The 14,668-nt window shown below is 37.2% G+C and overlaps 2 protein-coding genes across 2 annotated transcripts in view; both read right to left on the reverse strand.

The window, feature by feature from the left end:
• Positions 1-14,668, reverse strand: part of avpr1aa (arginine vasopressin receptor 1Aa) — a 552,460-nt gene that overhangs the window by 151,701 nt on the left and 386,091 nt on the right. The gene's annotated exons all lie outside the window — the stretch shown is intronic.
• Positions 5,182-12,177, reverse strand: LOC306866500 (uncharacterized protein). Its single transcript, XM_079411741.1, has 3 exons — positions 11,566-12,177; positions 8,630-9,496; positions 5,182-5,456 (listed from the first exon to the last, which is right to left on the reverse strand). The coding sequence occupies exons 2-3, from the start codon at positions 9,255-9,257 to the stop codon at positions 5,422-5,424; spliced, it is 663 nt and encodes a 220-aa protein (XP_079267867.1). The 5' UTR covers positions 9,258-9,496; positions 11,566-12,177; the 3' UTR covers positions 5,182-5,421.

Here is a 14,668-nt window from a genome sequence, read left to right on the forward strand (position 1 = left end):
ACATAAAGCAGAGTGTAGGATGAAATTAGCCGCTCTATTTTAGCAGAGAGGGCATTAATGTGCTCGGCATCAGGCCTCTGAGGTTGCATGGCATTCTCATTTGTCCTTCGTAGTTGCATGCATGTGCATGAACAGATACACAATTCTCAGCTCATGCAGTGAGATGGGCAGAAAAATGAGACTATATCTGCAAAATTAAATCAAGACGGACACTTCTTAAGTTTCTATCCCAAGATAATTCTTGCTTTTATCTAAAAACTTTGAGTCATTCACAGAGACACGACACAGCTAACGTTTTTAGCATCTCAAGCTACCATGTGAGATTATGCTGATGCGTCAAATTAAAAGTATAGTTAAACTTTGACTCTTACTTAGGTGATTTCACATACAAATCAAAAAGACTGGCAACGAAGCTAATGCAACAAATTCATAACTTACGACAATCAAAAACTACGAGTCAACTAGGGCTGTACGATTTGGGGATAAAATCAAATTGCAATTTTCCTGATTAGAATGTAAAAAAAATAAAATAAAAATTTTAAAGCATTTTTTATTCAAATTTACATTTTTTAAAAAGTCCAAAAAAATTAAATAAATAAAATAAAAATAAAAAAAACAAGGTTTGCAGTGCTTGTATAGGGATGCACAATTTGGCCAAAATTGTAATTATAAATCAATATGGCTTTAAAGTAGTAGTAGTAGTAGTAATATAATAATAATAACAACAACAACAATTATTATTATTGAATTAAACTATAAAATTACTGAATAAAAAATATTAAAGTTGTTATTAGTTTTGCTGTGCTTGTTTGTAGAGCTGCACTATTTGGCCAAAATTGTGATTGTAAATAAAAATGATTAACATTTAACAATTAATAAATAAAATAAAGTTATAATTATTTTAAATATTCATAAAAATATAATAAATTATTATTATTCAATAAAAACATAAAAAATTAATAAATAAAAAATAAATAATTTAAAAATCAAATATATTCGAGAAAAAATATATATTTTGCATTATTTTGCAGCAATAACTGCGAATCAAGTTGCTCTGAGATGTTGCAAATATCGGCAGCTCATAAGCAGCTCACGTGTAAATAAACACAGTGCTGCATTTCACTGCATTTACTTAAATCACAGCTAATCACATTTATTTCCTAATCACACCAAGTCAAATTGGGCTTCCGGTTTTATTCCGATTAATCTCAGTCAAGTGATACATTTTACACTTTACATTTGGCAGACGCTTTTATTCAAAATGACTTCATTTACTATCTGGTAAAATATGTGTGCTATGTAGTAATTGTGTTCTTTTGCATTATATGCTATCAGTTCATGCAGTGGCTCTGCTGTTCGAGCAACCAAATGCATGCTGGGAATCAAAAGGAATAAAAGGACTGTTGTTGCTTATTTCCACCACTGGCACAGACAAAAATGCCTATATTCTGTCTGAAATGGATGCAACCGCAATGGTGCTTTTACTAAGCACTGCAGTCAGAGATGCATCACTAGCACACCAATCAAAATATCCGTTGCCATCCGCACCCGCTCAAATGCCAGCCAATAGGAAGTCTGCACGCCAGGTCCACGTCCTTGCCGGAGCTGATCACAGGCTCCAGGAACGCCAACAGCAAGGTAATTCATTCTAATTAGGCCGTTTGCCATCCCCGAGTCTGTCCTAACTCGGCCAGCTGCTACCTGAGAATGTTGCTCTTCAATCAAAACCAGTGGCCGACTCTTGTCTTTCACCGCTGAGGAAACACCAGGGCGACGGCGAAGAGCTCGACTCATGTTCGGCTACAAAACAGCACGGCGGTCGGCAGATGTTTAAAATGGCCAAGCATGACTCAACCGAAGGTGCCTAACTGTTGTCTTTGGCCGTCCGGCTTGGTTTTTTTTCTAATAATGGCTAAAGTTTCATGCTTTAGAGCTGTAACAACATGGTACGAGGCAGCACCAATGAATATATTAAGGTCTTTCAAGCTTCATCAGGTGTGCGAATCTCAATTTGGCAGAATGTATCCAAACACACAAATCAAACGTTGAGTTAACAAACAGAGATATGTGTTCATAACTTTATATTTTCTGGAGAGCTCTGTACTGGACTGTACAATTTACAGTTTGTATAAACACATCTATTGGCATTCATATGTAAAATGTATATGTTGGATAGACAACAGTATCTACATATTGATATCATCTAAAATATGAACATTTTGAGTTTTAATATGAGATCACAAAATAAGAAGCTTATAAAAACAAATTTATATAACTGCCCTAATATTATATAGCGCATTTTTGTCCTGGTATTTTTATTTTATTTTATTATTGATTATTTTTGTATATAGCCTATGTTTGTTCATTTTATTCTGTCTTACATGCTTTAAACTTTACAACATTGCCTTACAAAAAAAAAATTACATTTTGAGTTATGAACAACTTTAGAGACATGAAATTTCAATAATTACTCTCAATACGATCTCTCATCAGAACTATAACTACTCAAGACCTTTTTACTAGCAAATGCATTTATATTTATAATAAAAGTCATTTTTATTGTTTTATTTAAGAGTTTTAATAACCGTCAAAGCTTCACGAGTGAAATATAAGCAAAATGTGTTTGGTTACTAAACCTGCTAGAATGGATGCAATTTTGGCAAAAATGGCATGTGATGTGCATTAACATAAATATTTAATTTACATTATTTGTAAAAAAAAAAAATAATAATAATAAATCCATATGAACCTCAAAGGATTCATAAACATTTTTATGTGTCAGTATTATTTTAGTATTAATGATAAACTCTTATAGAATTCAATAATATTTTGAATGAGCTTTTATTTGTATATTTTAGGTGATATGTACTTTTTTTATACATTTCCTTTTTTTAAACAAATGTTCAGCATTTCAACCTAGTCCTTCAAGATTTAATACTTCAAGTACTTATTTAATTTCAGTTAAGGAAACATGTCTATTTCATTTCATGAAAACGATTTTTAACAGTTTTAGTTAACGATAACAACATTAGGTCTCTGTATTTGTTCATAAGTAAAAGAGTTTGTTGATATTTTACTTTTAAGTCTCTGTCCAAAAGTAGCCCACTGTATGCATGTGTCTACGAATACTAATGAGATCACGTTGTAAATTCACTTTGTAGGGGGCATAAAGCACAGAGAAAGGACCTCTTCAAACTGTTATAGCCCTCAATGAGGTCTAAATCCTGCACGGGACACTTAGGGACAGAGTTCTGACCCAATTCACAACCAAACAGGAAGAAATGGACGAATATTAACAAGATTTATTTTCATTTGCTTTCAAGACGCGGCGGAGGCAGGAACTAGCTTTCGCTCGCTGTATGTTTAAAGGACTTGAAGTTTTTTTGGCTGCTGAGGGAAGAACTGCAAGTTCAGCCAAAATAGACAATAAAGCAAAGGGGAGGAACATGCCAAAATGAAGGGGGCAACTAGTTCCAGGGGTTCATTTTTCCTTCATGATTCACGCTGGAAAAGAAAGCATTTCCCTGTCCTCAAATGAACTCTCGCCGCGCTCTGCTACAAGGAAGCGCTGGGGGAGGGGACGGCCACGCGCATTTTTGCGCGCTCGCAGAACTGGGTCAACTGCAGACAAGTCAAAAGAAGCGAGAGAGTTAAACAAGCCGGCGAAACCTTGCACTTACAGACACTCAGAGTCAATGAAAGAGAATCTTTTCTCCTCAGCTCTCGTGACTATCCAGACTCTTGCTGCAGCTGCGCGTGACTCCACTGTATTCAACCGATCGCGCTCTCGCGGCGGCCTCAAGTTCCTTCCAACTGTCCTGAGGTTCTTCTACTGATTATATGCTTTGTAGAGGAAATAAACTGAAATGTTTTTGGACACAAGGGAGATGAGAGATGCTCACTGCGCGCGCAATTGTAAAAAAAAAACACCCCATAAACTTGATGCAAAGGCTTGCATTTTGCATTTAGTCACTGCAGTTGTGGTTTTGTGACTTTGAAGCATCATTAATTTTAGTATATTTTTTATGCCTTCTCTAAATATTTTTTTTTTCTTTTAAATGCATGCCAAATTAAAGGGATAGTTCCCCCCAAAATGAAAATGATGTAATTAATTACACACCTTCATGTCTTTCCAAACCCGTAAGACCCTTGTTCATCTTCGGAACACAAAATCGGATATTTTTGATGAAATCCGAGAGCTCTCTGGCCCTCCCATAGACAGCAACGCAACTGAAATGTTCCCAGACCCAAATACGTAGCAAGGACAGCGGGGAAAACAGTCCATGTGAGTTCAGCCGCAATTTTACGAAGCAACAAGAAAACTTGTGTGCGCAAAGAAAACAAATATAACGACTTTACTCAACAAATCTTCTCCAAATCACATCTTCTGGCATTATTGAGAGTACTTCTGCACATAAACAATGCATGTACATAGATGCTGCTGACGTAGACAGCGCATGCGCTGCGCCTTGTTCACCTGCTGAGGAAAGCACACACATGCGTTGTGGTACTCTCCATAATGGCGAAATACCTGATTTGGAGGAGAAGATTTGTTGAATCAAGACAGAATGTTTTCTCGTAGCTTTGTAAAATTGCGGCTGAACTCACATGGACTGTTTTCCCCGACGTCCTTGCTACGTTTCTGGGTCTATATTTCAGTTGCGTTGCTGTCTATGCAGGGTAAGAGAGCTCTCGGATTTCATCAAAATATATTAATTTGTGTTCTGAAGATGAACAAAGGTCTTACGGGTTTGGAACGACATGAGGGTGAGTAATTAATGACAGAATTTTCATTTTTGGGTGAACTATCCCTTTAAGATTTAAAATCACTTATGATGATATGGCAAATTCTGATTATTACAAATAGCATCTACCACCAATGTACGATCACAGAGTTTTCTACAGCCACAAGGACCAAAACCTACCCAGAATGCTTTAGAGATGCACTAATAGGAGCTTTTACAGCAGCGATATGGCACCACATTGAAACCAGTGACTAAGACGATATAGATGAGTCAAGCGTGCTGCCAAAACCACCAAACCACAGTCAAAAACCACAAAACTATCACTTTTGCTTGAGTCACTTTCAATAACTCTGGAGAGCAGTAGCTGTAGCATCTGGCAGAGCAAAGGACATACTTAGATTCATCAAACTACATGAGAAGGCACATTCCACATGCAGATAAAACCAAGTTCAAGTTCAAGTTTATTTGTATAGCGCTTTTTACGATACAAATCATTGCAAAGCAGATCTACAGGAAATTAAGTTTCCACAATATATTTATATATCGCAGAACCTTAATATATTTAACTTATGGCAAAATTAGGTAATTCTGTATGTTGTCTGAGCGTTGGCATCCTCTGAGGTCCTCTGAGGAGTTGGTATTATCTTTTCTCAGGTGTTCGGTCATCTCAGATCATTTAAGGGTTGGATCCAGACTGAAGCTTCTGTAATTCTTAGTTACCACGGGATGTTAATACCGTGACAGAAACAGAGAAACAAATAGAGATGTAATTAGCGTAGCTGCTGTTCCATCTAAGCAAAAATGATTTGTTCAACCCAAGCTAAAGAATAATAATAATGTACATTTGATCAGATATAACTGCAGTACAAGATTATAAAATGCATTATTTGAATGCTTGGCTAAAGAGATGTGTCTTTAATCTAGATTTAGGCTATTCCAGAGTTTGGGAGCCAAATGTGAAAGAGCTCTACCTCCTTTAGTGGACTTTGCTATCCTAGGTACTACCAAAAATCCAGAGTTTTGAGACCTTAGGGAGCGGGTTGGATTGTAGCGTGGTAGAAGACGAGTTAGGTACGCAGGAGCTAAACCATTTAGGGCCTTATAGGCAAGTAATAATATTTTGTAAATGATACGGAACTGAATAGGTAGCCAGTGCAGAGACTGTAAAATTGGGGTAATATGATCATATTTTCTTGACCTGGTAAGAACTCTAGCCGCTGCATTTTGGACTATCTGTAGCTTGTTTATTGAAGATGCAGGACAACCAGCTAGCAGTGCATTACAATAGTCCAGTCTAGAGGTCATGAATGCATGAATAGCTTTTCTACATCAGAAACAGGTAGCATTGTTTCAAAGCTTGGCAATGTTTCTAAGATGGAAGAATACTGATTTTGTAACATGGGAAATATGATTTTCAAAGGACAAGTTGCTGTCTAATAAAACACCCAGATTTTTGACTTTAGAGGACGTAACAGTAAATCCATCTAGTTGCAAATTGTAATCCAAGAGATTCTGTGTACTGTTTTTTGGTCCAATAAGTAATATCTCTGTCTTATCTGAATTTATTAGGAGGAAATTATTGGTCATCCAATCTTTTACATTTTTTACACAATCTAGTAGCTTAGATAGTTTAGAAGTTTCATCTGGTCTTGTTGAGATATATAGTTGAGTATCATCAGCATAACAATGAAAACGAATCCTGTATTTTCTAATAATATTACCAAGAGGCAACATGTATATTGAAAATAGCAGAGGACCCAGGACAGATCCTTGTGTTACTCCATACTTTACTGGTGATAATTGAGATGACTCCCCATTTAAATGAACAAAGTGGTAGCGATCGGACAGGTAGGATCTAAACCATCTTAAAGCCTGCCCTTGAATACCAGTATAGTTTTGTAATCGATCTATGAGTGTGTCATGGTCTATAGTGTCGAACGCAGCACCAAGATCAAGTAATACTAGCAATGAGATGCAGCTTTGGTCTGAAGCAAGAAGCAAGTAATTTGTAATTTTAACAAGTGCAGTTTCTGTACTATGGTGAGGCCTGAAACCTGACTGAAATTCTTCATAGAGATCATTTTTTTGCAAGTAGGAACACAATTGAGTAGACACAACTTTTTCTAAAATTTTAGACATAAACAGAATATTTGAAATGGGTCTGTAATTTGCCAGTTCATTAGAATCTAGTTGTGGTTTCTTAATTAGAGGCTTAATAACCGCCAGCTTGAATGGTTTTGGGACGTGACCTAAAGATAACGTTGAGTTAATAATATTGAGAAGCGGTTCTTCTGCTACAGGTAACAACTCTTTCAGTAGTTTAGTGGGTACAGGATCTAATAAACACGTTGTTGGTTTAGATGCACTGATAAGTTTATTTAGCTCTTCCTGTCCTATAGTTGTAAAACACTGCAGTTTTTCTTTGGGTGCGATGAATGAAGCTGAAATACTAGACGCAGTAGAATCTACATTTGATATTGTATTTCTGATGTTATCTATTTTATTAGTAAAGAAATTCCTAAAGTCATTACTATTAAACTGTGAGGGAATATTTAGATCGGGTGGCGTGTGTTTATTTGTTAATCTAGCCACTGTGCTAAATAAGAACCTTGGATTGTTTTGGTTATTATCTATGAGTTTGCGGATATGCTCTGCCCTGGCAGCTTTTAGAGCCTGTCTATAGCTGGACATACTGTTTTTCCACGCAATTCTAAAAACTTCCAAGTTAGTTTTTCTCCATTTGCGCTCAAGATTACGAGTTTCTTTCTTGAGAGAATGGGTATAACTGTTGTACCATGGCGCAGTGCGTTTTTCTCTAACCTTTTTCAATTTGAGGGGGGCAACAGCTTCTAATGTATTAGAGAAGATAGTGCCCATGTTGCTAGTCATTTCGTCTAGTTCATGTGTATTTATGGGTACACAGAGCAGTTGAGATAAATCAGGCAGGTTATTTGTGAATCTGTCTTTGGTGACTGGAACAATAGTTCTGCCCGGACGATAACGTGGAGTCATATAATTAATATTAATAATACGCAGCATGCACGATACAAGGAAATGATCAGTAACATCATCACTTTGAGGTACGATATCTATATCAGTAAGATCAATTCCATGCGATATAATTAAATCTAGCGTATGATTAAAACGATGAGTGGGCCCCGGTGACGTTTTGCTTGACTCCAAAAGAGTTTATTAGGTCAGTAAACGCAAGTCCTAACGCATCATTTGTATTATCAACGTAAATGTTAAAATCTCCGACAATTAGCACTTTATCAACATTAACCAATAGATCTGAGAGGAAATCTGCAAATTCTTTTAGGAAACCTGTATATGGCCCTGGTGGTCTATACACAGTAGCCAGAGCAAGAGATAGGAGAGATTTATTTTGCTTATCTAACAGTGTAACATTAAGCAGAAGTATTTCGAATGAGTTAAACCTCCTGTATCCTGTTTTCTGAGTAACATTGAGAATATCACTATATATTGTTGCCACACCGCCGCCACGACCAGTCTGACGGGGCTCATGTTTATAACAGTAGCTTGGTGGAGTAGACTCATTTAGACCAAAATATTCATTTGGTTTCAGTCAGGCAGAGTACATCAAAATTATTATCTGTGATCATTTCATTTACAATAACTGCTTTGGGTGCGAGTGATTTAATGTTTAGGAGCCCAAGCTTTAAAAATTGTTTTTGTTCGTTTATTTTGTGTTTTTCTGGTTCAATCACGATCAGACTTTTTCTAGATCCTGCATTAAATTTATATTTTGACCTCGCTATTCGGGGAACAGACACAGTCTGTATAGATTGGACAACGCAAGTACTTCTATCTTTTAAGTGGGTAGAACAAAAGTCATCATAGCAGTTATTTGAGAATTGGCTTACTAGTCAGATGGAGCGTAGCGTCCTGGAGATGTTGTCCGACAGGAGTTCCCCTCCTAGGACCTAGCCTAGGACGCTCCCAGAAAATATTCCAATTATTAACAAAGAGCAGTTTCTGTTCTTGACACCATGACAATAACCATTCGTTTAAAGCAAAAAGTCTACTGAACCTTTCGTGTCCTCGTCGATACGTGGGAAGCGGCCCTGACACGATGATCGTCGCCGCGGGCGATGTGCTGTGTACTGTCTTGATCAGGCTCCTGAAGTCCCTCTTCAGTGTCTCCGTCTGCCGCATCTTGGTGTCGTTAACCCCCGCGTGCAGCACGACAGCGCCGATGCTCTCGTCGCCCTTCAGGATCGTGGGTATCTGCGCAGAAACATCGAGAACACGAGTACCGGGGAAACAGTGAGTGTGCACTTTACTTTCAGCTAATGTAGTACAGACGTGCCGGACAATGGAGTTTCCGACGATCACAGCGTCGCGTTCCGTCTCGCGGAGGGGAGCGAAGCGGTTCCGGGTGGAGATCTCGAAGACCGGAGGCGGAGAGGTCGTCGCCCGGGGCCTGGCTCGCGTCTTCCGCTGCTGGTGCACCCAGGGTCCGTGGCGTCCCGGCGCCGGAGTGAAGGACATCTGGGAAGATCGCGTCCTGGGTGCACAGGGTCTGTGCAGAGAAACACACGTTGTAGAGGTGGTGGGAGTGTTAGCAGCGTGCTGTATACTTTCCCCGGACTTGTGAGTGTCAGCCCGGGATGTTTCCAGGGCGGCTCTCCGTTCTCTCAGCTGAGCCTGCTTCTCCACCAGGTCGCGGATCTGCTTCTCCACGGCCTCCAGCTCCAGCTGCACCGAATGCAGCTCAAATGTGTCCTCACCTGCACTCAAAGGTAGACACAAATCTGCCATTTAAGCAAGTAACAGTGAAGCAATGGTAATGTGTGTGAATAGAGTATGAGCAATCTAAGCGAGATTAGCGCTAACGGGCTATAAGCTAATAGCAGACTCGAGAAATTAAAATAAAACTAGTGATAAGGCGCTCTGATTGGTTTTGTTTTAGAATGTTATAGGGGATATATTCACACGTTACAGAAACGAAAATAGAATAGACGATAGACGATAAAGAATAAACTTGATGGAGCTCAAACTCAAAACACGCAGTCACAAATCAGCGCATGCATGTAGCGTGTAGTGTCCGCATACTTTACAAGTTGCATAAATCATTGTCATTTTTATGTTATAAAGTGGTGCTACACCAATTACATTTCTTTAGTGTACAGTTATTAGAATGTGTGACCCTGGACCACTAAACCAGTCTTAAGTCGCTAGGGTATATTTGTAACAATGGCCAAAAATACATCGTAAGGGTCAAAATTTATACTTGTAATAGCACTTGCACGTTGTTGCTCTTTTGTTGGTTTTGATTGCTTCTTATGTCCTCATTTGTAAGTCGCTTTGGATAAAAGCGTCTGCTAAATGACTAAATAAATAAAACAATTAAAAATTTATTTTTCTTTTATGCAAAAAATCATTAGGATATTAAGTAAAGATTATGTTCCAAGAAGATATTTTATAAATTTCCTACCGTAATTATATCAAAACTTTAACTTTCATTAATTTGGACAACTTTAAAGCCGATTTTCTCAGTATTTTGAGTTTTTTGCACCCTCAGATTCCAGATTTTCAAATAGTTGTATCTCAGCCAAATATTGTCCTATCCTAACAAACCATACATCGGAAAGATTATTTATTCAGCGTTCAGATAATGCATAAATCTCGATTTTGAAGAATTGACACTTATGACTGGTTTTGTGGTCCAGGGTCACATATAGAATAATTGTAAAATAATGAAATGTGACCACTGCACTTCTTAAGAAAAAACAAAAACAAAACAGTATGGTATGGTATTTAATTTATGACATGACTTTTACGCAATCAAATATTAGTAACTTTTTTAGGTTTTATAATTAAATGTGCATATTGAGCATTAAATGTTTCTTTTTTCCTTGTAAAGAAAATTCAGTGAATACTCAATAAAAGGACACTAAGGTGATTACTCCTATTAAATACTGAACTGTATAATATCTGTACAAAATGTGATCATTTTGAACAGATTGAAGTTATTTTACAGATGACAAGTTGCGTTTTAGAAAATTAGACTTAACAGTGTTCTTGGAACTGTAGCTTTAGACAAATACTGAGTAGAAATGTTAAACGACATATAAATGAAATTATTTTGCCATTCTGTAATGTAAAGTTATCTGCCGTCAGTCTGTTTGAGACGAGCTTTAAGGATTCTGCTGTTCTAAAACACACTGACTGCATTACCAAACTACTATTTACAACATGCAATGGTTATTTTAATTTATTATATTCACAATTTATATGCATCACATGGTCACTATTAAATCTAAACAGGGTTATGGTAAATACAGTATTGTCAATACAGCCACAAAAAGCAATCAGCCAGTAGAGTACTGGTGTAAAAATTGCAGTTTGATAAGTTGACTCAATTAAAAATCACTGACGGCATTATGAATTTATTTTAGACCTTTATAAAATGTGTGTTTTCTATTTAAGTTGATTATAGCATATTTACATTTAATATGTTAAAATAGGTTTCCAATCTAAAGCCGTAAGGCTACTGCTGTGTATTTTCATTCTATGAATAGTCAAAAAATCCTATAAGACGGTCTAAAGGTATAATATGGAAAAATCCTAATGGGATCAAATAAGATAAGATTTGGAGATAAAAGTTTTTTTAATCATTAAAAACTTGCTGATGTTCCACACTGGCATTTTATTCTATGAGAACCATTGTATTCTCTTTGCGAACTATTGAATGTTCTAAAAAGATGCGGAATGGTTCTAAATGATAGGAATACCAGAAGAAATCCCACAGAATTTTTAATGCAGTATTAAACAATAACAGGTAGCCTACACTCACCTTAAAAACATCAGGAGGTCATATCAGAGACTCAGTCCTTCTGTTCACTGTTTGAGACTTTGAGATCTCTGAACCAGTTCCTTCAGTGTTCCAGTAAACTTTAGGACGTCCTGGTGAAGGATTATTGTGCTGTGGGACAAAGAGAGAGCTGAATCCCACGGTAAACTCCGTGAACTCATTTGATCGCATCTGTGTCGTGCGTCTTCGCGCGTCGCGCCGCGCCTTTGGTTACGCTCGGTTACGCACTAGACGCTCTGCTTTCCAGCATTTTATTTACACATGTAAAGAGGGAAAGCAACTTGAGAAGTGTCCAAATCACCGACTGGAATTTCGGGATGCAAATTAATTTGTATGCGGAACGATATAACAGCGCTTTGGAACGAGGGACGTTTGGAAGGGGACTTTCGCGTCTGTTTGTTCCATCAGCGTCCATTTCCACGCGCCTGCTGCTGAGGGAAAATCACCATGTAAAACATGTTTAAGCCTTATTTAGCTCAGCATGTGTATCAGTTGAGTGGAAATTTGTATTTTGCAGCTGGAAGTGAGTATAAAGAACTTCATAAAAAGTCTGAGCTCACAGATTATGTCAAAGTCCCCTGCATCTCTCCGACTAAAACCTCGACAGTTATTACCGCAGTGAATATTGGGTAACAAACGCTTCAAAAATAACATTGATTTAGAAACGCTTTACAGGTCAAAAGTAATGTAGCTGCAAATATATCTATGACGGTATATAATCATGTTAAAGTTGTCACATTTCTATTTCTGTGAAAATACATGAAGTAAACTATCTATCTATCTATCTATCTATCTATCTATCTATCTATCCTAAACATGCATTTATTTAAGTTTTTAAAAACTAACATGCGTTACAAATTTATTTGTATGTTTTGTATGAATTTATGAATTAATTCTGGAGCAGTAGTGTAGGTGTGTATATATAAGGTATTAAAAATATTGATATAATTTATTAAATTATAAGTGTGTATGTGTGTGTATATATATATATAAAACATGGAAACGTTAATGTAAAAAAGAAGATAAATTACCTATTGCAATATTGTTTTATGCAAGTATTTGTATGTTTATATATACAGACAATAATAAAATGTACAAACAATGGTTATTATTATTATTTTACTTTGGCATAAACACAGGTTAAATATTAAATCATGTTTTTGACTGTTTGTGTGTATATATAAACTCCAAGGCTAACTTCCTTCACCTTGGAGTTTATATTGTTTTTACTTGTATGTTCTGTGTGTTTTGTTTTGTTCCAGTTTTAAGAACTAACTAACCCCAACTCTTTTTTTTTTCATGCATGTATTTATTCATTCCATCTGGATGTGTTAATGATCATTTCAGTATCATGTTGACCTGACAGCACAGCTGTGTTTCCAGCACATCACAGACAGACAGACAGGTGATGTTTCTTGTCTCTCTGCTCTTTGGCTGCACACCAAGTAACGTGATCAATCAGAGCTACTTCAGAAATGCCGCAGTCACAGGTGTCACTCATAAACACACATGCTACCCCAGCTCGAGTTCATGGAGGGCGTCTGTCCCGCTGTGAAATCTCACATGCTCCTGGGAGCTTTTACCTGTGCATCTCGCGTGGCTCTTGTGTGTGGAGACAAAGAGAGAGGATCAGCCCTGATGACCCAGAAAGACGCTCACGGATGGGCCTAATTAGATTAGCCCAGTGTTACGAACAGGAGATGACGTCATGGCTCTGCTGGCCCGGTCATGTGACCGGATAAAACTGTTGGAGGTTAATGCTTAAATTGTGTTTGTGCTCTGATCTGGGATCAGATGACATACTGAAGTGTTACTTAATCAGAAACTTCATTAGAGAACCAGGGTAAATGATATGCTATTAAATGATTTTTCTCTAAATTCTGATTGGATGAGCCACGTTAGAAGCCATTTGTAAAATGCAGATTATTAATAACAGCGTTTATTTAGTTATACAATATACAGTGTTAGATCTTACCTCACCGGTGGCACACAAACATCACTCATTTTGCCATTTTATAAGGTTTGCACAGCAATTTTGCATCAGTCTCTATGGCAGCATAAAAATAAAATAATATATTTGAACATTAATGTATACTTATATTTTATAATGTAAATATTTTTTGTTTATGAAATGTTTAAATAAATGTAATTACATATTTTAAAACAATATAAAGTTGTATTTTTAACACTTGATTTAATATAAAGAATTTTCCAATTTTTTTTTTTTATATTCTCCTTGTGGCCCTCTTACAACCGATCTTACTCACTAAATTCTCTCACTCCTTATTTCTTTATTTTTTCTCTAAATGTTGGGCTGTCAAGTTTCTCCTTTTATCACACGACCGGTCATCCCAGTATAGATGCAACATCTGTATTTCATTGCCGCCGGAGTAATGATAAACACACTCTCACAGCTGATCCAAAACCCACATTGCACGGATGGAGGTGAGTGCTGGATATATTACTGTTAAAACACCTTTGAATTTATTTCTTCAGGCCCTGCTTCCCCAGAGAGGCTGGCCCTTGACTCGCCCTGCAGGATTATGGGAGGATTTTCAAGGCTTCCTCGTCCTACGCAATCAGATGAATTGTGCAGGCTTGTAGAGACTCGACAAATTAAACTTCACTAAATCTGTCCGAAGTCACATAGGGTTAAATTGTGTTGGATGAACAGAAGAATCCTCTTTTCCATCCTGATTGGTCAGAAACAAGTAGTGCATGTGACTCTCTACATCTTCTGAAGTCATAAAATGCTTTGGATGAGGAAGAGATACTGACATTTTCCACTGCAGCTGTCAAATCGCATTCACACAGATATTCAGTTCAAATATGACGTGCTAAATTACGACATGGCGATGGGAAAAAAATTGTCCCATCAATGCATTTGCGTTCACTTGGAAAACTTGCATGTTCGTCCGCTAAAAACATTGCATTTGCTGGCACAAATTTTGCAGTACCCAAGCCAAGGTACGTTGTTTTCGCGCGCAACGCTTTCATGTTCTCCTGAAAAACTTTGCATTTGTTGGTAAAACTTTCACACTCCCTCAAGAAATGTTGGCGGTTGCTCACAAAACGTACGCATTCG

Source organism: Barbus barbus, assembly GCF_936440315.1.
Source record: "Barbus barbus genome assembly, chromosome: 48".
Lineage (NCBI taxonomy): Eukaryota > Metazoa > Chordata > Actinopteri > Cypriniformes > Cyprinidae > Barbus > Barbus barbus.